At 44.1% G+C, this 24,488-nt stretch overlaps 3 protein-coding genes across 4 annotated transcripts in view; 2 read left to right on the plus strand and 1 right to left on the minus strand.

The window, feature by feature from the left end:
- uhrf1bp1 (UHRF1 binding protein 1) overlaps positions 1–17,862 on the plus strand; it is a 34,418-nt gene extending 16,556 nt beyond the window's left edge. Inside the window, exons 12-21 of one of the 2 annotated variants that reach the window (XM_042097638.1) lie at positions 410–551; positions 1,096–1,298; positions 1,570–3,005; positions 4,429–4,610; positions 8,705–8,850; positions 9,532–9,682; positions 10,184–10,467; positions 11,312–11,420; positions 12,220–12,317; positions 13,447–17,862. In XM_042097638.1, the coding sequence (XP_041953572.1) occupies positions 410–551; positions 1,096–1,298; positions 1,570–3,005; positions 4,429–4,610; positions 8,705–8,850; positions 9,532–9,682; positions 10,184–10,467; positions 11,312–11,420; positions 12,220–12,317; positions 13,447–13,557 (2,862 nt within the window). In that variant the 3' untranslated portion in view covers positions 13,558–17,862. The remainder of the gene's footprint in view (positions 1–409; positions 552–1,095; positions 1,299–1,569; positions 3,006–4,428; positions 4,611–8,704; positions 8,851–9,531; positions 9,683–10,183; positions 10,468–11,311; positions 11,421–12,219; positions 12,318–13,446) is intronic. The other variant, XM_042097639.1, reaches the window with a different exon arrangement.
- A 1,973-nt stretch (positions 17,863–19,835) lies between these two features.
- Positions 19,836–21,828, minus strand: taf11 (TAF11 RNA polymerase II, TATA box binding protein (TBP)-associated factor). The gene is made up of 6 exons (XM_042097662.1): positions 21,654–21,828; positions 21,090–21,291; positions 20,798–20,946; positions 20,545–20,632; positions 20,359–20,455; positions 19,836–20,218 (listed from the first exon to the last, which is right to left on the minus strand). The coding sequence occupies exons 2-6, from the start codon at positions 21,246–21,248 to the stop codon at positions 20,088–20,090; spliced, it is 624 nt and encodes a 207-aa protein (XP_041953596.1). The 5' UTR covers positions 21,249–21,291; positions 21,654–21,828; the 3' UTR covers positions 19,836–20,087.
- A 582-nt stretch (positions 21,829–22,410) lies between these two features.
- Positions 22,411–24,488, plus strand: part of LOC121713189 (ankyrin repeat and SAM domain-containing protein 1A-like) — a 105,261-nt gene continuing 103,183 nt past the window's right edge. Inside the window, 1 exon segment of the mRNA XM_042097640.1 lies at positions 22,411–22,862. Within this exon segment, the coding sequence (XP_041953574.1) occupies positions 22,687–22,862 (176 nt within the window). The 5' untranslated portion in view covers positions 22,411–22,686.

A 24,488-nucleotide genomic window follows, 5' to 3' on the forward strand; every position in this document is an offset into this window, starting at 1 on the left:
AGAAGTAAAAAAAAAACGAGAGAGGAACTGAATCAGTCCTTGTGTCACCCTGCCATGTGCTCTGTGTTTTACACTGACAGTAAAAAAAGAACTGTATCACCTAAATTGAGCTTTCAGCAGTTTCTGTTCTTTTATGGTTTCTTCTCAGCTACAGACGTGGCATATGCCCAGCATGGGAGTTTGTCCCCAAGCCAAAAGTGCTGAGAGAGGTGTGTCACCGTGTGTGTGTGTGTGTGTGTGTGTGTGTGTGTGTGTGGGGGGGGGGGGGGTTCAGTGCTCAGAACTCCTTCATTAGCTACGTTTACATGGACAGCTTTTTTTGTCATTCCGATTAAAACATTCCGAATGAAGAAAATCTTGAGCCGTCTGTTTACGTTACGTGACCACGACTCCTTTTTCCCTTTTTCAGGTGTCTACGGGCGGCCGCCATAGCAAAAAGACTCAGTCCCTCCTCTCGTGCAACCGCAAGGCTCTTCACCTGGCCGACAACGTCCCGGCCATCCACCTGCAGTTCACCGAGTACTACTTCCCCAACAACGCCGATCTGCCTAGTATGCTGCCCTTTATGCCCTTCTTTACCCGGTTTCATTTGGACTCAAACATGTATCAGTTGTTCTTGTAGACTTGAAACTGAAACAAACCTTTTAACATTTTGAAATCTGAATTGATTAATAGTGGTAAATAATGGCTTATTGAATAGTTCAGCAAAGAGAGTTGCTGATTTTACATGTGATTCTTACACACTGCTTGCAAAGAAAGAAAGAATGGGTTTGAACATTCCCCAGCAAAACCCATTGCATAGAAACTGTCCTCCCAGCCTTATGTTTTTGAATGATTTGGAGACTTGGAGCACTGATGAAGCCGCTGAGTTTTCACACCAGCCAGAACTGACTGATAGCACCTTTTTAAATTATATATTCATGAAAAATGTGACTATCGGAAAAACACCTTTTCTCTACATCCACCATCCATCATCCATTACAGTAACAGCTTACAGTTCACACTTAACTCATCAGTCATTCTACAGCTGACTACAGCCCAGTCCAACCCAACCCAGGTCCTAACAGCTCTCTCTCTCTCTGTCTCTCTCCCCTGGGGGGGCAGTTCCCTACTCCAACCTGTACGGTCAGGTGAACGGCCTGCAGCTGTGCGTGGACCCGCCAAGCGTGTTGTGGATGAACACGTTTGCCCGAGGCCTGCTCCGCACCCTGGACCAGGTCAAGGCCTTCTACCACCTCCAGGACAGCAGCAAGAGCGATGAACATGTGGATCTACGTATGGATGTTTCACAGCTGAAGGTGACCACAGCTTTACTGTGAAAAAGACAGCTCCAAGTCTAAAGAGTTTATACAATATGAATATTCTTTTAATGAAAAAAAAAAAAACACAAATCCATTTAGGAGATTTACTCCTTTTCGCTACTTTTACGTCATGGGAGATTAAACAAGACCCGGATGTACTGAAGTGTGCTTGTGTGTAAGCACTCCATGGTAAAGAAATGTTAAAATATTTGTTGATGTATATGGTTAAGCATGACTGACTCAGTCCTGTGTTTGCTCCTGTTATCAGGTCATTATCCCTCTAGAATCTTCCATCCTGGACCATCCAGACCGACCTCAGTCTCTCAGCATCTCCGTCCCCCAGATGGTCCTCAGCAACACGCGGCACGCTCCCCACGGCTCCCGTGCCGACCTGGCCAGCACATACCAGTCTTTCTCGTCTCTCCCGTTCTTCCAGCGGGCGGCGCCTCCGTCCGCATTCCCCTGTGACCGGTCTAGCTTCCACCCGCTGCCTCACGCCTTCCTGCAGCTCTCCCAGGAGCAAGCGCCCTGCCCCCTGCTGGACAGGAGGCCTCCGCGATCTCAGGACATCTGGTCGTTCAGCCTGTCGCGGGCGACACTTAGCTTCGAGGGGGCCCGCCGCAGCCCCAAGGGCAAAACCCAGCCCTTCGTGGAGCCGTTCGCCATGGCCGTGTGGATGTGCCGCCCAGACGCCTTCAAGAACGGAGTCCGCCTTTCCCCCACCACCGAGCTAGCTCACTCTGATCTCACCAGCCCACACAGCAACCACCTCGGCCAGACCTCCGGCCAGCAGAACGGAGTCCGGGTGGACGCGCCCCGCTCCGCTCCCACTGGGGAAGCCCCGGAGCAGGTCGGGGGAGACCCTCCGTCTGCCTCCGTCCACATACTGGCCCAGTCAGTGACGCCCCTGAAGGTGTGGCTCAACCACTTCCAGTACGTGGCGCTGCTGCGCATGAAGGACACTCTGGCGCAGCTTGGCGCCGAGCTGAGCCGGAGCGCGGGCGACTCGGGGCCGGCAGAGAGGCGGCAACGGGGCGGACGCCTGTCGTCGGAGGAGGAGGAGGAGGAAGAGGAGGAGGACGAGAAGGAGAAGGAGGAGGTGAAGGGTCAGCGGAAGCCCCCCAGTGTCTGTGTGGCCTTCCTGACGGACGGCGTGGAGCTGGGCCTCCTGCTGCCCATGTCGGCCCACCAGCCCGAGGAGGAGGAGGAGGCGCGCTCGCCGGGGGAGACCGAGAGCCCCAGCATGAGCGACTCGGACGTCTCGCCCACCCACCGCGGCTCGGAGCCCGGGCCGCTGGAGGACAGCGGCATCGGGGGCAACGGCAGCACGGCGCCGGCCGGCGGCGCGGGGGAGCAGGACGAGGAGCAGGAGGGCTCCGTGGAGGAGGCGTGCGAGGCGCTGGAGGAAGCCCTCGACGGGGAGGGCGAGAAGGGGGAGGGGTCGGTCAACACGGCGACCGGGCAAACTGCGCTGTCACCGCCGTTGTCCCCCGGTGCCGCCGGCAACATGCCGAGAGACGCTTCCGCCTTCAGCTTGGAGGGGGAGCTGTCTAGCGCCCTCAACGCCACCAAGGACGTGACCAAGGACGCTTTGAGTGCCTCTCTGGACCTGACCAAAGGGGCCTTCTCCATCACGAAGGACGCCTTCAGTATGCTGGGCCGAAGTTCAGGCATGACCAAGATGCTCTTCAACTCACCAGCCAAGTACAGTATATCCCCTTATGGTTAAATGCATGACAAATGTCAGGTTATTTCTTTACAGTAGATTCCACACAGTGGAGGTGCAACATTATACTGCATACACACAGCCAAGTGTTAAAGCTGCAGTTGGCAAGTCTGACAGATTGAGGGGACTTCTCATCGAGTTTGTGCTCGTCAGTGCGCACCAGACTGCACCAGACTGTGATTGACAGTCAGATCTCACACAGCCCTGCTCTGATTGGACCAGAAGAACCGAGAGCTGTGGATTTTTGCAAAACAAATAACAGACTCTAGGTGGAGGTAGAAGTGCGGGTTTTTTTCTAAAACCGGCTGATTTATGTTGCTCTGTCAGAGCATAGTGTCGGTTTCAGTGAATATGATCAAAAAAATCTTGCCAACTGCAGCTTTAATTCAACTAGTGTTCTAGAAAGCCAAAGCTGCAGAAGTAAACATACTTCCCACATACTCTAGTGTGACATTTGAGCTTATGACCAATTTGGAAAAGGTCTCATTTGTTCTCACTTGACAAAAGTAAACAATCAGAATGTGAAAATAGATACATTTTAACAACAAACCAGTGCAACTATAGCTGTTTCATTATTTTGTGTATTTGTCAATCTTAAATACAGCACGTGCCGCACACTATAAGCATCGTCACAGTGACCTGTACCTGGTCTAGATTACAGTTGACCCAATCTGAAAAGTATTTGTAAGGTCTGCACCAAATGGGGAATTAGCACTAATTAGCTGTGTGTGTGTGTTTGTGCGCTCAAGGGCAGGGAGAGTGTGTCCTGTGGGCTTGAGTCAGCTCTCTTGAGTCAGTCAGATCTCTCCCTCTCGCTCTCTAAAGCTGCCTGCTCCGTCCTGCGTTGTGTGCTATGATCTGAGTGGTACGCCGCGTGTGTGTGTGTGTGTGTCCTGAGTGGGCCACTGGCTTCCAGCTAAGCCAGATAATAATGTTACAATGAAGGTTTTTGTTCGGCTCTGCACCCAGGATTTCCACAGCATTTAATCATCCGCACACAGCAAAACACTGTGGCCCTAATAATGTTTCACAGCTCAAAACATTCCTCCAGATGTCTGGGCCACAGAGATCTCATGAAACTAGGTTATACCAGTTATACCAGTGTATTGCGGTGAAGCTACTTGATGTTTCCATTCGGCAGAACAGAGATTTAGAAAACAGAAATGGAAATTGAATCAGAACGGGAACAATGCTGTGTATTCAGCAACATAATAAATGAATACTATTAATATCTCCGGTATAATAGTTATATAATACTAGATAAAGAGATAATTTATACAAAATTTAGAAAAAAATACATCTTTATTAATTACCAGCATATTTATACTCTGAGGGCCAACATCATGAATGAAATCCCCTTCTTTGTCCTTGGAGTGACCATGTTTTTCTTGGTCTACACAGGGAACTGTCTCGGCCCGAGGAGTCCAGTCCATCTCTGCTGGGCAGTCTGCGGCTACAGACGATGAAGCAGTCTCCATCGCAGCACTCGTTTGACAGTGCCATACTGGACGGAAGCCTGCCCGACGACCGGCTGTCTGTGTGCAGTGACACCAGTGAGAACTTTGCCATCCTCATGGACTCAGGTACGCCTGAGTGAGCTGGGCGACACCTACAAGGGGCCAGAACAGGTTATAGTGGTCACACGTGCTCACTTGGGCAACATCCAGGCTTAGTATCAGGGGCTGGTTGGGTCAGGCTGGGTGTGTGATGCCTGGGGCAAATAACTCAGACGTTTGTGCTCACAGTATAGCCCCCTGGGGTAACATCACAGACATCTCAGGAGTTCAGTGCATGTGTAAACGCAGCTTAAAGCGTTCTACATACTCGCCGCACCCGACCGGTAGCGCGACAATGTGACGTCAAAAGCCTTGCGCAGCAGGTCGTGCACCGGAGTTTTTTTTTCAGGTGCGCGCGACAAGCAGGATGAGCTTGAAGCCAAGATCAGGGAGCATGCGTGCCTCTATAGAGACATCAACCACATTCAGGCATTTCATATAGCCTAGCCCACATCTTAAATAAACATGTTTGAAGAGAGAGGGAAATTAACCTGGCTAGGTTACCGGCGAGAGTTCGTTTTTTTTTAAATAGTCTGCTGGATAAGTTAATGAAGCTTTAAATAGTTTTTTTTTTTTAAATAGTCTGCTGGATAAGTTAATGAAGCTACCAGAGGGAATTAAGATGAAAGACCTAGGACCCAGGGACATGCCAATAATCCAGCAAAAGGTAACATAGATATATATTTTCAACCAAAGGATATCTAAGACCTGAAAAAAATCTCTTTCCACCTCAGGAAATTACACAAACTCATTTCTCAGCACCAGCCAGCTAGCTTACTTGCTAAAAATTTCCCTCGGGATGAATGAAGTATCTATCCATCTACCGTATTTTCCGGACTATAAATCACACTTTTTTTTCATAGTTTGGCTGGCCCTGCGACTTATAGTCAGGGGTGACTTATATATGAAAAAATTATATAATTGAACATGTTTTTAAATGTTGATTCATATTAACTGACATGAACCCTACATGAAACATTACTGTCTAGCCGCGAGAGAGCGCTCTCAAATGCACAAGTTCTGTGCACTTTCAGTCAGAGATTAGTGGTTGCACTATGCCTGAAACACACAATCCTCAAATTACGGCCAGGATTCTGTTTGGGCCTCAGATTCGGACAAATAAAGGCCAGTAATAATTTTGTTTCAATTTAACTCATAAAAGAGCTCTTCTTAATATTTTATATTGTTGGTTGGTTTAATATTGTTGCCAATGAAAAGTCATTGTCTTACACGTCTCCAACACATTGCTCTCAAGCTATCAGTTGCATGCCGCCCCGTTCTGAGCTTGCCAGAGGCTGAAGCAGTAACCTACATTTAAACACAATTGTTGCTGCCAGGAATCAGCCTACGAATTTTATAAAAAAGTAAATCATGCATGATTAAAAAATAACTACGGTAAATTTAGGCTGAATAAGGTTTCCATTTCGGCACAACACACGTTCCATGAATAAATGAAAGCGGGTGCCTTATCTCGCAATAAGCGGATGGAAATCCCAACACCCTTACATGAAACTTAATAGTGAACCATCAAATACCCCGCAGATTTCAGTGGTCATCAGTCCCGATATTTAGCAATATAATCAAACAGTAAGCCATGCCCCAAATGAAGGTGCTGTGCTTTGCGCAGCCTAATAAAAAGACCCCAGCGATAATTTGAAGATTTACGATAGTCTGTCTCCTAAACATTCCTCACCCGTTATCTAGACATGCATGAAAACATTTGAAAACAAAACTCACTGCCATGTAGGCTAATATTTGATCGCTGTTTTGCTACTAATTATCTTTCACATACTGAATATATACACTAGAAAGTGAAAGTAGGCCTACTGCGCTCCGTGTCTGTATCTGTCTGTTCACGTCCGCAATCGATTATAACGTTCCTCAAATAGAGAACACATCCACGTTCTCTCGCGTTATAGGCTGTCATGCTTCTGTGTTTTACAAAATTCCTGACGGTTCCTGATCGCTAAAGGTTTGGTTTCCTTTCCTGTCGATCGCGATTGATGTAGAAGCACCTCCTAGGCTATAATTTGACTTCAGCGATGAGAGAGGAAGAGAGAGAGAGACACCTGCAAAGTGGTCCATGCGCGCGTGTGTGTGTCTGCATCGGGTTCAATTGAAGTCAGAGTTGGTCTGTCCAGTCAATAGTCCCGCATTCAGGCCGCTCCATTATAAAGATTAATGTGGGAATTTCTCTCATTATGATAGAGTTGTGGGACTTTTATTATTATGCTCAAGACTTAATAACTTATGCGTAATACCCGCAATCCTGCGCTGAAATTTAGGCCCTGGTTTTAAATGCGCATCTTTTTTTCTCGCGCTCTCTCGGAGGTGGCCAGCCGAGCAATTGTTCTGCTACCAGTTTGTGCCAATATATCGTCCAAAATGCTTGATTGCATTGCATTCTCCACATTTTTAGCTAAATTTTCATGTACCACATCAGCATTTTTGTTCAGTGAATCTTTTGTAAATTGCTTCACAATTAGCGCGGGCACTCAGTCAGCAGCCTTCTATGATGTCCAGTTACATCTGTCTGTTCTTGGTCTTGGATTTTGTGAAATAAATTTCTAAGTATCACCTGCTTGCTGCAGCTTTGGTCTGCACGTCCTATTAAAACCGGTCTGTGCAGTCTTTTTAAAACGCATCTTTTTCTCTCTCCTAAGCATTTAATCTGCTGCCAGCTTGTGACTCCACATCGCCCAAAATGCTTGATTGCATTGCATTCTCCACATTTTTAGCTAAATTTTCATGTACCATATCAGCATTTTCGTTCAGTGAATCTTTTGTAAATTGCTTTACAATTAACTTCGGGCCTATAGATCTATGCCTGGCTTGCTTCGGTCACGTCTTTTTAAAACCATCTTTTTCTCTCTCGTGAGCATTTAATCTGCTGCCAGCTTGTGACTCCACATCGCCCAAAATGCTTGATTGCATTTTATTCTCCACATTTTAGCTAAATTTTGGTGTACCACATGGCATTTTCTTTCAGTGAATCTTTTGCTTTACAATTAGGCCTATCCGGCCCTCTTCTTGGCTGCCTTCACTCCTTCTTCGTCTTCATTAACATTAATCTTTTTGGCCTCAATAGTCCAGTTACATAGTCTCTATTTTTGGATTTTGTGAAATACATTTCTAAATAAATGCAACTTATAGTCCAGTGCGACTTATGTATGTTTTTTTCCTGTTCATGACGCATTTTTTGACTAATGCGACTTATACTCAGGAGCGACTTATAGTCCGGAAAATATGGTATCTATCTATCTATCTCTATCTATCTATCTACTAGCTAGCTAGCTAGCTAGCTAGCTAGCTAGCTGTTGGAAACTAGATGGTAATGATGGTAGTTGTGAATAGCAGCAACCGAAGTCGGAAGTATCATCACAAAGGGTAGTTTTTACTGCCATTGAGGCCAATGCCAATTCAGGAGAATATTGCAACTAGTGTCGCGACCACCACGCGCGAGTATAAATGGTTTATGGCGCTCCCGTGACGTCACATTGTCGCTACCGGTCGGGAGTGGCGAGTATGTGGGACATTTAAGTGTGTTACAGGTAGAGTGTTAAAATGTAGCCGCTCAGCCAAAATAGCTACACAGAGCTCCCTCTTCTTCCGCAATGGTTTGAGTGTTCACAGGTGTGAATGATGCTTGACAGGTACATGTTTAGCGTTGCCATGGACACAGATTCACTCCGTCAGGCTCCAGCCTTACCTAATCCTTGTGTGTTGAGCCTGGTTGGTATTCCAAATAGGTGGTTAAGTGGCAGATCTGGGTAAGTTAACCCAACGGAAGAGGTAACGTTACAACCTTTTCTGGATTATCTTATCTAGGTGTGCCACTACATCACCTACTTGGAATCATAGACAGGTCGTGGGCATCAGACTCATCCTTGTGCGTTGGGCGAACCTGGTCGTGGGCATCAGACTCATCCTTGTGCGTTGGGCGAGCCTGGTCATGGGCATCAGACTCATCCTTGTGCGTTGGGCGAACCTGGTCGTGGGCATCAGACTCATCCTTGTGCGTTGGGCGAGCCTGGTCATGGGCATCAGACTCATCCTTGTGTGTTGGGCGAGCCTGGTCGTGGGCATCAGACTCATCCTTGTGCGTTTGGTGTTTTTTGTAGAGTCCGGTGTGGAGTCCATGCGGCCTGAGAGCATAGTGGGTGTGCTGCTCAGTCGGGGCAGCCCTGCACCAGGCACGGAGGCCGGCTCCTCCGCTGACCTCAGCAGCTCTCTGTCTCAGAGCATAGAGGACATCAGTCAGGACATGGTGAGCTCCACGCATCCACCTAGAGGACAGACACTGACCCGCTCATATAAACATGTTTGCCTGACCCCTACACTGTAATTTTCTGACTATTAACCGAGGTTTATACATTGATTTTGCTAAAAAAAAATTCTTATGAGGTTAATACACAGGGGCATTGTTCTTTTTTAATAAATCGCAATCTAATTCTGAATCCTTCATAAACTGTGGTTAATACACAGGTGCTGTCAATACACGGTTTTATTTTTAGTATTATTGGCATAAAACATTGTCCTGTGATTTATACACAATGCTGCCATTACTGTATGTTACTAGACTATATGCATATGTTTAGCATATTGACAGGATTCTTACAGGTGTCAGGTCATAACAGCACAACTTAAAATCAAATGCAGTGGCACATGTCATTCCAAAGCAATCACATGTGCAACTTTACTTTGAATATGAAATTGTGCTCTGGTGCAGATTATGCTCTTGAGTTGTCTTACTCTATGGCTGATACACATTCTTTGACTGCTTAAAGTGGTGTTTTATACATGTAGGCGTTAAGCCTTATGGCACACGACTGAATTCTTAAGCCACCGTGTGTGAGGGCCCCTGTGACTGCTGTGTGTGTGTGTGTGTGCCCCTGTGTGAGCAGCGCTGTGTAACATTATTGAGTCCCTGTGCTGTGGTTGGTTCCAGGCCTCCGTACTGCTGCTGTGCCTGAGCGGGGTGGGCAGCGTGTCGGAGCTGAAGGGGGAGGACGTGGTGGTGGCCTTGGAGGCCCAGGAGATGACGCCCAGGACACTGGGCAACCAGAGGGTCTCAGTGCTCCTGTCGGGCATGACTCAGGGTGAGCCAAGCCAGCAGAATGACCTGAATGCCCTCAGTGATGCAAATGGCAATCATAAATGTCACTCTTACTGTACTTTTCCTCATCTGGGTTGAGTTTTATTTATTTATTAATTATTTATAATGAACCACCTTTTTTAATCTCTGAAGGCCCAGAATTCAAGACCTAAGGAAATCTATTGTTAGTGGATATTTCTTGTTTTTAATATAGTTTTGTTGTATATCCATGTCATGAATTACATTTCCCATTTTGTCAGAGAGGGTGTAGGACTTTCTATGGGTCATTAGTGCTTATATAACCATTGTGGGTTTCCCTTCTCATCCCTCTCTAAGCAATGGACTTCTTGTCCCACCGTTCAAACCACTAATCTACAATGAACCCCATTATTGATTAATCGTCTATTAGTCGGCACACACTGTTTACATCCTCCACAGAGGTGTTAAGCTGTCAAAAGCTGTCGTAAGCGGTCTAAGCTGTCTTTTCCCCTCCTCTCTCCCTCAGGTGGTGTGTCATCTCCTATAAGGCCCCTGTCCCCTGCCCACCGTCCCACCCGCAGTTCCTCCTCCCCTCCAGTAGTGGCGCTGCGCATGGAGATGGGGCCCGCTGCCGCTCGCCACAGCCCCCTGTCGGAGAGCGCGGGCTTCCTGGAGCTGCAGGTGGTGGGCTGCCGGGCCGAGCTGCTGGCCTCCTCTCTCGGGGGCCTCGGGCCCTTCCTGGAAGACGAGCTGGCCTCTGACGTGCAGCCCATGAAGATCCGACTCCGAGATACCGTCCTCAAGCTCAAGGTAGAGGTTGTTAGTGTAACACAAAGCGCTCCAAAGTCCTATGTCACATATCGTTTCCGGGGCCAACAGCTCTTTCGTCCAAAAAAGTTTACTAGTGTAGCCAGCCTGTTTTAACAACCTGTAAACCTTGTCACCATCATCTCCCATTTTAGTGAGGGTAAAAAAAAAATTGCTTGACTCTAACAGAGTAATTAGTGTAGCTGTGCAGCCAGATGATATAATCAAGGGTAACGTCCAGGCCTCTGTGAAAAATAGGATTTTATTAGGTTGAGGCAGTGAGTGAGCAGTACAATGACAATTTTATTGTAGGCTATTCTAAATAGCGAAAAAAAAAAGTTTATTTTACTGTCTATGGAAAAAAATGAGCCGGGCCCAGTAACTGGATCTGGAAAAAGAATTGTTGATATCATTGCATCACGATTTAACAACCGGATAGAGGAGGATGCCAGTGGTGATTCTGTATTATGATTCTGTATAAAGTTCATTTCTGCTGTAGTAAAGGAGGGGGTGCGGGGGTCATGTGGGTTAATGCCACTCTTAATGCCACCACATTAACTATGTGTGGATGATGGTACAGACAGCAGGCTTCATGGATCTGATTCATTATTGTATATTCCAAATAAGACAATATGTCATGGATCATGTGTCTCATAAACAGGGAAACTACTCAAGTAACACTCAAAAGTCTTGGTATGGTTGGTAAATAAAAAGGCTTAGTATGGTTGGCATATAAAAGGCTTGGTATGGTTGGCATATAAAAGGCTTGGTATGGTTGGCATATAATTGTTGTCTCCATCCTTTCATCTTCCTCCCCCACTATCCTCTCCATCCTCTCTCCTCTCAGGATAACGGTCCCCGGGTATACCCCACGGCCCCCCAGCCTGTGCCTGTGGTCTTCAGTTTGGATGGAGTGGTCCTGGAGCGCTCGGACGACGGCGTCTTCAGCCTGAGACGTGAGTGGGGTGGGATCCGGAACACAACCAGAACAAACGCCAGACCTACAGAAACATCTAGAACATTTTTTTTTTTTAAAGTTTATTTTTTGGGCTTTTATGCTTTATTTGGATAGGACATTGAAGTTTGATAGGAAGTAAGTGGGAGAGAGAGATGGGGTGGGATCTGGAAATGACCACAGGTCGGACTCAAACCTGGGTTCCTGTGGACACTTGGACCCGAACATGGTATGGATGCTGTAGCCAGTTGTGCCAGCCCCCCTAGAACATCATTTACTGCACAGTTTTACCACAGTTTTAGACAGTTGGATGTGTCAGACTGATGATTTGAAAGATTTGTAAAGACAAATATTTGTTATGACCGATATTTTACCTGCCGAACGTGCTTGGCTGTAACGGTGTCAGAGGCATTTGTATTCATGATCAATACAGGGACAACCATGTTGCACTCAAGATTGTTATTGATTTCTGTGTTACTTTGGAAAATTGTGTTGCAGCACATTATGAATCTGCAGCTGTCCTCTCTTGTCAAGTCAAGTCACTTTATTTATATAGCACATTTAAACAACAGTTGACCCAAAGTTGACTTCACAAGTAAGGCAGAGGTAATGTACTGGGCATACAAACCTGGAAACGGAGCTTAGAGTTACAAGGATTGAAGGAGGGATGACATAAGATAAAATACATAAAAGATGAAAACATAAGCTCAAGTAAAAAGATATAAAAAAGATAAATTGAAGTAAAACAGGGATGGTAATGGTAATGACTTGACATGATTAGTATATCTGCTCTTCCCCAGCGGGTGATAACCAGTCTGAGGCCGAGGGGACTGTTTCCACGGCAGCGTGTCGGGAGAATGGACAGCGACACTGCAGTGATGCCACAGAGCACAACAAGGTATCCTGTGAGCTGTTGCTATGAATTCACATTCTAGAACACTTCACCCTGGCAGCCCACAGCATAACAAGGGATACACACACACACGCACATACATACATACATGGGGAGAAAGTCTCCAAGTGCCAATAGCAGTCTGTTGAGCTAAAGAGACATTAGACATGGGGAGCAGGGCTTATCCACCATGACAGTGTGGTGTCCTGACTCCTGATTCAGTGAGGATTAACTCAGGCTGTCACAAACTCCTTTAGGAAATTATGTAGACCACTACAACTACAACTAACTGACCAGTCATGGCTAATTTACCCATTGAATAGATATTAGGGATATCACTTTCCATTGACTGCTGTGGTAAGATACCCCCTTTTTTCTGGTCATTAGGTTACTAAGTAAACCAAACAGCATGGTTGAACTAGTTTGCAGAGTGCTTTAATTACCTCCTCTACTTGCATTAGTAGCCAGCAGAAGTCCTACTACAACAGGAGAGGTCCTTGCTGTTCGAGATGTAATAATAATCCCTCAGCAAACTGTGGTGTAGTTAAGAATGGAGTAGATTGCACCTCTGTGGTTGGACTGTCTCTCTGAGGAACTTAATTACCTTGGAGTGTTTATTGAACTCTGGCCAAAGCTAGTGTAACCTGCCTCTTTCGCCACACCTCACCCTAGTACTGCCTCACCCTGTTAGCATATAGCAGCATAGCATAGCCTGTTAGCCTCAACCTGTAACATTAAAGATGTACCAACTGATGTGATGTGTAGGTGTGTGTGTGCATATTTTCTCTCTCTCTCTCTCTCTCTCTCTCTCTCTCTCTCTCTCTCTCTCTCTCTCTCTCTCTCTCTCTCTCTCTCTCTCTCTCTGGTGGTTTAAGTTCAAAGTCACTGGGACAAAAGAGAATATGTGGTATAGTGTTGCTAGGTCACAATAATATATAGCAGTCTCAGTGTTAGACTTTCAATTTCTTTTCTTTAATTTGCAAGTTGTTTTAAAGTCTTCTTCTTGTATAAATTAATAATGTTTCAGATTAAGATACATTTAATATCATAGCATATGGAAATATTACTTTTGTTTGTATGTACCTTATGTTTTCCATGTCACACCGTATAATATATTTTTCTTGTGCTGATGCAGCCCCATGAGTCAGAGCTCTCTGAGGCCCAGGTTGCCCTCGCTCAAGCTCTGCTGGACCGAGAGCGCCTCCTGCTGGAAGTCCAGAAGTATGACCCTACGTTCACCCTCTGAGCTCCCTCACAGAACAGGCCAGCAGGGGGTGATATACAACTACTGAAGTTATTGAGAATCAGCTGAAGTGCCACAGAACAAACTCTTTCTAATGGGTGTTAGGGGAAAAGAGAAGACAATGACAGACAAGGAAAAAAAAAAACTAAATTTAAAAATATGTATATTTTATCAGCAAATAGAGCATGGGGATGACTGGCTTATAATTCTGTTAGGGTTGTGTTTTTGTTTTGTATGGAAAGATTCTGGGAGCTTGTGTGAAGAATGTGTTGACATCTAACCATTTTTCATCTTAACCTTGATGACCTTACGTTGGCGGTGTCTTCTCACGGTACATGGTGGACAGACAAGACATGTTCTCTTAATTTCCTAGTCATTTTCGAATATGGTTGAAATCAATTGCACATGCACTGTTTCACTGCCGAAGAACTCGTTATGTTCCCTTCCCACTTTCCTGTAATTTGTGTTTCAGTGTGTGCGCCTGTGTGTGTAATCTTCACTAGTGTCCGGTGTGCCGGACTAATTCCATTAGTATTACAAATTTGGCCTAGTGTGGGCCTGCTAACATCTCCCGTAGATCATATAGTGGGTACAGAATAGCTGGGTGTAGTGGGTATATCCATAGAATTTACTTGCCTTGGTATATTAATTGTATATATATGTTATCATAGGCTGCTATTTAGATGCATCAATGCAATTCTATGTAGGACCACTATGGTATTAAGGAGATAAGGAGTCAAGAAAAATAATAAGCACTTTGAAGCAGACCTCTATCCTGTTTTGAGTGACGGGTACATCACATTACTGTTGTATTAGTTTACAGTGTTATTTGTAGATTTAGAAAAGCTTTACTCCAAGCCTTCAGTATTCTTAACCGATTTGAGCTCATTCAAGTCACTGCAAAAAGTACTTGAAAACAATCTGTTACAGTCAAGCACACAGAGAGATAAATATGCGTTTAAGATGTACACAGGTAACTAATGACTACTTGCCTTGTTAATTTCTATAGTTAGTAGGGGAAGCTAGTCATTTAGTTTTTTGTCCATAGATTAAATGTAGTGTTTGGTAAAGGTCAAGTTAGTGTCAACATAGATCGCAATGCCTTGCATAGTGTCTTGTTTCAGTGGATGAAGGATGAAGGGTAACTCTGAAACATGCTCCTAGTTTTTGGAGTCTCTGATCACGTTAGCCCCCACATAGCAGAGTTCCTCAGTTTGTGCGTCATTCTGCTAAAGTGATTTGGTTTGATTTATTAACTGCTGTTTTATAGTTTAATTTATAGTTGTCAGATGTAGCAAGACAGACATCTATCAAAATGTTCTTGCCAGTTGCTGGCTGTATAGATTGTCTGTTTTCTGTGTGCTTCTTTGCACATGAAATGCCTAGTCTCAAGGACGAAGAAAAATAATAGCCCTCTGTAAAATATGGGTGCCATATTGGATACAGCAAAAGCACTCTGAACATACTCAATGCCAAATATTTTTACTTTTATATATTTTGGATTTCAATTTCTGTAAAATTCCTTGTTTAGAATGTTTGGTCATGTTGCATATGAAATGTTCTACAAAAAAAAAAAAACTTCATGTGTAATATAGATACCTGAGGCAGATGATAAACAAATTAGTCAATACTTTTTTGGGTTAATTTCGCACAATGTCTTTCCCTGATTGGACAAATGTTGGACATGCATATTTTTTCAACTCAAATTTATTGCGAGCTAGTGATTTCCTGAGAGAAATATTTCCTCCTTATACAGGAGTCTTCCCAAGGTCAACAAGGGTTCTGCAATGTCTCAGTGTTGTGAAGGTATTAATATGGTTCAATGTAAACAAGACGAGCGCACCATTTTTAAACAACTAAAACAGATTGATCGTGGGTAACTATAGGTGGAGGCCTTATGCATATATGGCTTACAGGTTTAATGCAAAGTTTACAGTTCTACACAAGTCCCTTGCCAAATGCCCAAGTCCCTTGCTTGCTTAGCCACAGTTCACCTCTGTGTGGATGCCTTTTCATTGGGCACACTGCTTTACATTGATCCGTACCAGTGCCTTTCAACCCTCCCAGGGCAACAACCAAGCCCCAGTGGAGGAAGGATGGGTGGGGAGGGAAGGGTGAGGTGGCATCAGTGCATGGTGGTTATTCAAGTACTGTAGCCCTTCCAGCATCATGCCTGACTACTGCTATCAGCAAACTGTAGGTATTGTATAAAGAGCAATATGTAACAATTATATACATAACAGATGTATATGGAAAAAGACACAAAACATGCATGCCATGAAGATCCAGTGTTTTATTTAGTTTTTTTTTTCTGGTTTTGTGTCAGTGAGTTGACAGTGTAATTTCCTAGATTGTTGTTTAAAAAACACTATCTCTAAGTTAACTGTATTTTTCTCGAGTTATTTGTGCTCATTTGTTTAGGGAATTCCGATCTCTCTAGCATGCTAGTTTCATTCACTTTTTGGATTTGTGCTGACCTCTTTTCATAAATTAAGTTGGGAGTTTAACACATTAGGGCAATGATTAGAAATGGCTGTTGCCATCCAGACTAGAGCTGTTTTTTAAAAATTATTATTTGTCTTCTCATTCTGCATGATTTGTGTTTCAGTCGTGCAGATCAAGGTCACAGTGGATGTGTGTGTGTGAGTGTGCTGAAGCAGAAATTTGTTGTCTCTTATTTCAGCCATTAGATTCAGTGCTCTGAAGTAAGCAGCACTCTGGGGCAGCGTTTTGACAGTGTTTTTCTGTAGTCACAGCACTGATAATTACATAGAGTAGACACCTTCTCTCCCAGCCAGGCAGACAGGTTTGTAAACGTCTTTCAAGGAAGGGTCATTGTTTGTGACGGGATTTCAGAGATGTTGCTTCAGTGGTGTGTGCTGGGCATTGGTCAGTGGACTGGTAAATGATTGTTGAAGTAGTCATTTCCTTTCTAAGCAGCAGTGGCTCCTCTGTTGGAGGGTGTTGAATGGAATGGGTCAGATTTGGACATGGACATGGTTTATCCTCAGAGAATGAATCTCTCTGTTCCAGATACTGCGATGTGGACTAGACTCATTCCAGTCCAGTCCTGTCCAGATTTTGTTTGCAAGTTCTTCTTTTGTCTCCTGTTTATTTTAATTTTATTTTTTATAACACACAGGTACTCATTTGCTTCTGAATTTCCATTGTGAACATGTTCATCTAGTGGCCTTGGTTGTTAACATCCCTAGTGTGGAATATAGATTCCCCCTTTCCATTGGAAATCAAAGATAGAGAGGGGCTGTGGTACCCTGCCCGTTCACATTTCAAACTCTGTATTTTAGCAAGAATGGCTTTCATCCTTTGCCTTCACAGGCCAGAGGTTTTTGAATGAGTACACGCAGCAGTATTATAGAGTAGTATAGTAGTAAGTAGTCAAGGTTGTCAAATACATAGTTCAGTAGGCCATTAAGCATGTATACTGGAGGTGATAGCACGGAACATTTAATCTTCTCACAGGTGCATCTCGTTGCCATGGACTTTTTCCACAACACAATTTACAGCCTGAGCCGGCAAACAGCCATGTTTCATCTGACTTCTCCTATAGACAAAAATTACCCATAACTCAGTTGTGCCTCAATTATATGTTAGGGGTATTCTTTGTTCCACACAAAAAAATGTTTCCAAAATCATTATACTTCCATTTTTTAATGATTCTCTTGTATTATGATAATGATGGTGTTAACTTTATGGGTTTCAGTTATATTGACACCCAATATTACAACTGGAAAGAATGTTGTGTGTGAAATTAAGATTTTCTGGACTGGACCCCCCCCTTGTGTAAACAAAAATGTGTTATGTAGGAAAGAAAAAAAAAAAAAAGTAGAGCATATCAGTTGTTGACCGCAATTCAAAGAGGGTCTTGATCCTTTAGTATGGAGACAACTCATTGTCCATTTTACTCCACTGTCACACTGTGTTCACTAGTTGCTATGATACTTCCTTTTAGACTGCACTACTTGGGGTTGAGAACTTGAGATCTCCTTAATGTGTTTCTTCATTATAATTGCATGCAGGTGAGCCATGTTTATAATGGAACTCCTTCCCCCTAGAGTGTTTTGTGTGTGTGTATGTATGTATGTATGTATGTATGTATGTATGTGTGTGTGTGTGTGTGTATGTAAATCACCATTGTTCTCTGAGGTTTAAGACTTTGTACCATCATCACACCTTATACTGTATGTCAGATTGGTTCTGTGAACCATCGCTTTGTGTGAAAGATATGACAAAGCTAAATTAATTAAAAAAAGTTTAACTACTTATCCTCACACAAAACTGGGTCTAGTGGTCTTCTTCCTTTATCCTTGCATCACAAATGACCATGGCGGCATATATGCATTAAAGGTAAACTATGCATTATTGGCATTTTCCTTACTGTTTTCTCGGTTTTTGCTTCTTTTTCGCTGGCTCTGTCATGACGAATGTCTGAGAAACTCCATCACTAGTGATGTAGTACTCGAGTCCGGTCTCGGACTCGAGTCCGGTCTCGAGACCAATTTCTGCTTTCTCGGTCTCGTCTCGGACTTGTTCCTTCAAAGACTCGGTCTTGACTCGGTCTCGGACCACAGTGGGAGGAGAAGGACTCGTAATTTCAGACCGAGTCCTCGAGACCAACGCATTTTTTATGTTCATCTAAAAAAACAGACAACACATAACAACAATAATAATAAAATGCAATGTTGACCGGCATTATTTGAAAATGACAATGCAATGCAATGCAAAATGACGATGCAATGCAAAGATACTGCCGTCAGAGCCGTTTATTTATCTCTATGGCTCTGCTGCCGGTGAGTGTCTGTAGGACAGCATAGTCCATATTAAGACGTTAAGACTGCTCCTCTAAACAATTCCCAATCTAGCTTAGTCTGTAGGCCTAACTATTGATTATTAACTGGGGTGATATTAAATTATGAATATTAAAACTGACATTTTTTTATGGTCTTGGTCTCGACTCGGTCTCGACTCCTAAAGGACTCGGTCTCGACTCGGACTTGCTTCCTCAAAGACTCGGTCTTGACTCGGACTCGACTGTATTTGAAAACCAACAGACTCGGTCTCGACTCGGTCTCGACCCTTCAAAGACTCGGTCTTGACTCGGACTCAGCATAGGCGGTCTCGTCCCCATCACTATCCATCACTACCTTTTTCTAGCCGGTGCCTGGCGTGTATGTGTATTTGAATGCAGTAAAGCAATTCGTTACACTAGTTATACTTCCTGACACTGAGGGCGTCGGCCTGCCGGCCCACAGTTGCAAGGGTGATTTTTTTCGCTCACAGGCGCTAGGGCAGGGGCGGGCAAACTTTTTGGCTCAAGGGCCACATTGGGTTTTGAAAATTGCCCGGTGGGCCGCACAACACCCCCCCCCCCCCCCCCACATAAAAAAAAAAAATACATTTTTTATAGCCTATAATTTAGAATGAAAAGTATTTGTTTTAAAATGTGAATTGCTGAAAAATACTGCTAATTTTATGCTGTTTAACAAATGTATAAATTGTGCACTGTTGCTTTAAGACAGTCGCTTTAATTCACGTTTATTTCTCAATGATCTTCTGCCTGTTCCGCTATGGCTAGTGCTGTACCTACGGCTGGGCCCTCTCAGTTTTTAAATGGTCAGTAGTGGGAAAGTTTTTTATAAGAAGGACATATCACTTATCAACAATGACAAGCCAGAACCTGCGGCTCTCTCTCCCTCTCGTGAGTGCAGACGCGTTCCCAATTAAATGGATCGCATAATGTTCACGTTAGATCTGCTGTAAAGGAGATAACTAAGAGTTAACTTAGTTTAACATGATGTTATCTCTATTTAATATGATGTTTTGACATTGTAAACGTTCTCTAAGGAGAGTGAAAAGCAGTTTGCAGTAAAGCTAACCAACTATCGCAGGGAAAAAAATAGCGAGCAGCCTGATAACCAAATGACATGCTCGGCGGGCCGGATCCGGGCCGCAGTTTGCCCACCCCTGCGCTAGGGGGAAGCGAGACGGCCACCATTCAACCCGAAAAAAGTCATATAACCATTCCAATGATTCTGAAGCTGTTAAATGAAGGTAAATTAAGCTAAAAAAAAACTTGCATATTAAGCTTAAAAAGTGCCTTTAAGGGACTTACTTACAGGTGAATGATTACTCACTTGAATTTACAATATACTGTAGAACCAATGCCCCTTACCAAAATAATACCAAAATTAAACTACCGGTACACATTTATTATTAACAAGATTTTATGATCAGGATTGTAATGACATACGTTTGATAGAATGGATGTTATTAAATTCTTTAATAATAAAAAAAAAAAAGAGTAGATGATGCAACAAAAAAGGTCTGTATATAAGAATGTGATAATGCTTTAGATGAGCATTGTTGTTACACATCTATCTACAAAAACATTGCGGAGGCAGCACTGAAAACGTTCTCCATCTCCAACCTCATTATAGTTCCTAGCCTGAAGACACGTCACTCATCTTCCTTAACTTTGCTGCAGCAGAACTTTGCTTGGCCTTGGTGGTGGCTCTTCAGTGGAAGAGGATGCGTTTGTGCTTGGTGTTAGGGATCTGCTCTCGGCTCTTCAGCCTCCTCACAGCTTCTCTCATGTGTTTGGGCTGCAGAGGCGGCGTGTCTCCCCACTTATCACATACGTCCAGCGCTACCGGGGGGGGGGGGGGGGGTACAAGGTAAGGTCTTTGGGTTAGTTGTACTGGCGCGCGCGCGCGAGAGGGGGAGCGATAACAAAGGGGAACCAAACAAAGTGAAGAAAATGAATTTATAATCATGGGCGCTGCTTACCTTCTTCTACAATCTCCCCAGCAAAGACTTTTGAAATACCCGACATGGCAATGACCACGTTTTGTGAGACGGAGGTTCCTGTGATGGACTGGATAAGCTGTAACCAAGCACAAGCACATTAAGGACCCACCATTAAAAGAAATCAATAAGAAGCAGTTAACTAATGATCATAATGAAGTAACTCACCCTTTTAATAGCAGCTTTGGGAAATGCAGACCGTCTGTACATCTCGTAACGATTAAGCTGTTCCTCAGAAAATGAAGAGACTAAAACCCTGATGAGAGAGATTCATTATGTAAATGTGCATCAGTAAGTGTTTCAACTAACAACAAACGCAAGACACATTTTATTGCTCTGATGAGACTTACTGCATCTTTTGGATCTCATCTTCATCTACTTTCAAACGCAAGACACATTTTATTGCTCTGATGAGACTTACTGCATCTTTTGGATCTCATCTTCATCTACTTTCTGCCGCTTCTCCTTCTTCTTCTCTGCGTCAACCTTCAATTTCTTAGAGGCTGGGGGGTGTAGACCTGACGTTCCCTCATCCTCATCCTCCCCAGCATTCGCCTCCTTCGAATGTTCCTAAGGCAACAGAAAATAAGTACCAACTAATTGTATGCTGCAAAGCTTTGATCTTGAACCTTGATATAGGCTGTCTGCTGAAATGTCAGTGGATTGATTTGTTGGGGGCAACAAAATGTTCCTCTGTAAATTCACCGACTAACCGCTTTGTCGTCGTCTTTTTGTGACTGCTGGGAGCTGGAATCTACAGAAACTTCGCTTCCAGCAGGTCCTTCTTTTTCACTAACGTCGTTTTCCTGCAATTCCTCCTTTGGCATGGATGCTGATCCAGAATCAATTTTCATTCTTGCAGGGTCAGCCATTGTGAGGACCTGTCTAGTGCTCCAACCACCTTGTCCGTTATCTCTGGGGGAAAGTTGTACATGTCAAACATATGTCCGACTCCAGATCATAGTAACTGAACATAGCGACACGACATTCAATGGTTAGCCCATTTAATAACCAAGTGTTAGCCAGCTAGGAGTTAGCGCTGGCTATTAACCACAAACACGCAATAGATTATAAGCTCCAAAAACAACGATCAGATAACAAAGCAAGTGCATAACTGGACTGCATGGCAATACATCCTACTTCACAAAGGCTATAATAGTATCATTAGCTATTGGTTGTAGTTTTGTGGTAACGTTATATGGGGTACAGCTAAGTTAACGTTAGCTATCTCTGCATCAACCAGCTCACTTCAGAGTGAAAATCTACAGATAACTTACTATTACGAAAGAGATCTTCACCAGGGGGTATCCGGAGGTAGTGAGAGGCATCAATATAATGTTAACAATGCAACATGTATTGATAGCTCAATCAAATAGCTTAATCAAATACTTAGCCCTAACACTGGTGGTGCTGCTGTCTCGCACTTTGTTGATATATCAGCAATGCGCATATACACTTCCTTTTCCGGTTTCTCGACCAATTACATTTACTACTACCAGTGACAAAACCATCTGAATTTATGCATTATGCGGATAGTTGTAAAGGTATAACCTACTATAATTAACGTTGGCGTTTGCATATGTCTCAGAGTATTTAAGATCCATGATGCCTGAAAATACAATTATGGAAAAACTAATCAGGCGTTTGCCTCCTCTGATCCCATTTTAAAAATCCATGTTTGTTGAAGCTATAAGCATTAATAACACACTAAATGTTCATTACACTTTTGCCTGACCCCGTGACTCTGTTGGCCTGTCTTAGTTCCTTCCTATAGCAGAAAATGTCCATGCAATTATATTCCAAGGGAATTCAACTACGATTAAACATTTTCTAGTGTAGACACAAACAGACTTGTTCTGTGAGGGGCATCTTATTTTTAAAAAGCATGCCTGTACATCAATGAGTATGGGATACCAGAGCAATGTAATTCAATTTGGAATGTGGCATTTGCAGAAATTACAGAAAAAAGTAAGCTTATGTACACGGCAATTCGCCCTGATAAATAGGTTATTACGCAAAATTATCACAAAACGACGTCATGTTGAGATGGTTGTTTCTAGGAAGTGACGTGTCAGAGACGGTCGAAGGAAGTTTGTCCGGTGGTGCTGAAAGAAACTTTCCCCGGAGCTGTAAGAGGAGTGTGGATTCAGGAGAACAGCGCAGCTGGGGAAACGGAGCCAGCTGTGGATGGAAGCATTTATTTTACCTTCGGTACGATTAAGCGAAGGAACAGCCTTGGCTTGGTAGGAGCGCAAAGGAATTTGCTCCCGTTTCAAATCCCTTTCTCCCCCTCGCCCTTCTCGATTTGAGATGGGGAAGGAGCAGGAACTCCTTGAGGCGGCGCGCACTGGGAATCTTGCCGCCGTTGAGAAGCTTTTGTCAGGGAAACGACAGTCCGCAGGGATCGGTGGTGGATCGTCGGGATCCGCTGGAAGCAGCAGCAGCGGTGGCCACAGTTCTTCTCACCCCCTCTCCAGTTTACTCAGGTATGGGAAAGCAGAAGCCAGGAAGACAAGGGGAAGGGCAGCAGTGAATCTAACGAGCGGTTCCGACCCATGGGGCGGCAGGGCAAAGCGCCGCTCAAATGATTGTGTGACAACATTGTGTTGTGACCAGTTTGTTTTACCTCCCTGTGAAAGTGCACCTGGAAATGATAAAAGCAGGAATGCTATATTGCAAATAAGACACGATGTCTGGATCTGGTATGCCCAATAAGCTAATGTTAACGTGGATGCCTTTGTAACCTGGTCTTACTCTATAAATCACGAGTTTCTAAGAGGCGGACAATGCATTTCTTCAGGCGATACAATTATAATCACGGCCTTCAAATATTCCCCAAAAGGATTTATTGTAGCTACTGTGATTTTCGGTAGTTGTAGCCTGCCATGTTTAATAACAGTGGCTAGTGTAGCTCTACACGCGCGATGCAATCCCTCTTTGTTCGAGAGGAGTCTTGCACTGGGTAAAACTGGGAAAAACTCCATTAATCGCTCTCTGCCCCAGTGGTCGACTCGACCCGCTCTACTCAACAGATTGTGTCAATTCGTAAGCGGTTGTTTTTTGTTATGAAATGGACAGTTTGCGGAAATGCTCAAATAGTTCCCTTACCCATTATCCTGCTAAATTAATAAGACCTTGAATGAACCATCGAATGCCATTCCTGTGTGCAGGAAAAGGGAAAAGGACAACGGTAGCTTTTATCGCCTGAACTAGTGGTGTAGATTTACGACTAAAGGGACTCATGGAACTCCTACGTCTTAAGTCTTAATTTAACAGACACCAGTCACAGGCTGTCAGTGAAATGGGTCATCATTTCTGTCCCCTATTGTGTGTTGTGGTTTCATGCCAGGCGTTCGTCTCCGTGAAGGGGTGGAATGCGATATGTGTCGGTGCCTTCAAATGGATATGTCTTCTGTTTCTATAACGTGCTTGACAGATTCTCGCAGTTTAACCTCGGGTGACAACTTCACCAACACAACGAACGAATCGATCCACGTTGGCCTTTTGAACCCCCTCGAGGATACCGCCTCATTCATTAACCGTGCCTTATGTAGGCTATATGAAATGCACTATGCACGACCATGACTGAAACAACAATTTACTAATTTGTTAACTACAGCAGTTATATGGCACTTGTGGTTTATAACCATGATGGGAACAAAATAACATGACGAGGTTTGGCACGTTGAATGCCAGTGGACATGTCTTTGCCATTGTATTGTACACGCAATCCAGTACATTATAAAATTCCCTGGTTATGCTGGTATCGCCCTCATGACACGGATTCAAGGTTGGTGTTGTGAATGTATATTTCTTAAAAAAAAAAACGTATTTTCTGTCTTCAATCATTATGTTTTCTGGGAGCAGACTAATTTTTGTCTTCATGCAACCTTTGCTTGTAACTTAGTATGAGGTCCTCATCGGTGCATCCATCATCTATCAGAGAGCTTGTGTCCAGACACTGCCCACCACTTGAGGCAAAAGAAGCAATAGTTTACAGAGCTGTGAGCTAAGGTGATGCATCACTGGACTGCCCATACCAGACTGCCCAGTTCTCAAACTAATTACATTAAACCCTCTTAATCGGAAATCCAATTCGGGGATGTCATGCA

Source organism: Alosa sapidissima, chromosome 7 (assembly GCF_018492685.1).
Source record: "Alosa sapidissima isolate fAloSap1 chromosome 7, fAloSap1.pri, whole genome shotgun sequence".
Classification (NCBI taxonomy): Eukaryota; Metazoa; Chordata; class Actinopteri; order Clupeiformes; family Clupeidae; genus Alosa; species Alosa sapidissima.

Bases quoted from the DNA above. Each gene is read 5' to 3' on its own strand.
- taf11 (XM_042097662.1), bottom strand. From the start codon at position 21,248: ATGGCTGACCCTGCAAGAATGAAAATTGATTCTGGATCAGCATCCATG. The intron at 20,633-20,797 runs GTAAGTCTCATC...CTCTCTCATCAG, and splicing joins GATGAGATCCAAAAGATGCA to GGTTTTAGTCTCTTCATTTT. The intron at 20,456-20,544 runs GTGAGTTACTTC...GCTTGGTTACAG, and splicing joins CCAAAGCTGCTATTAAAAGG to CTTATCCAGTCCATCACAGG.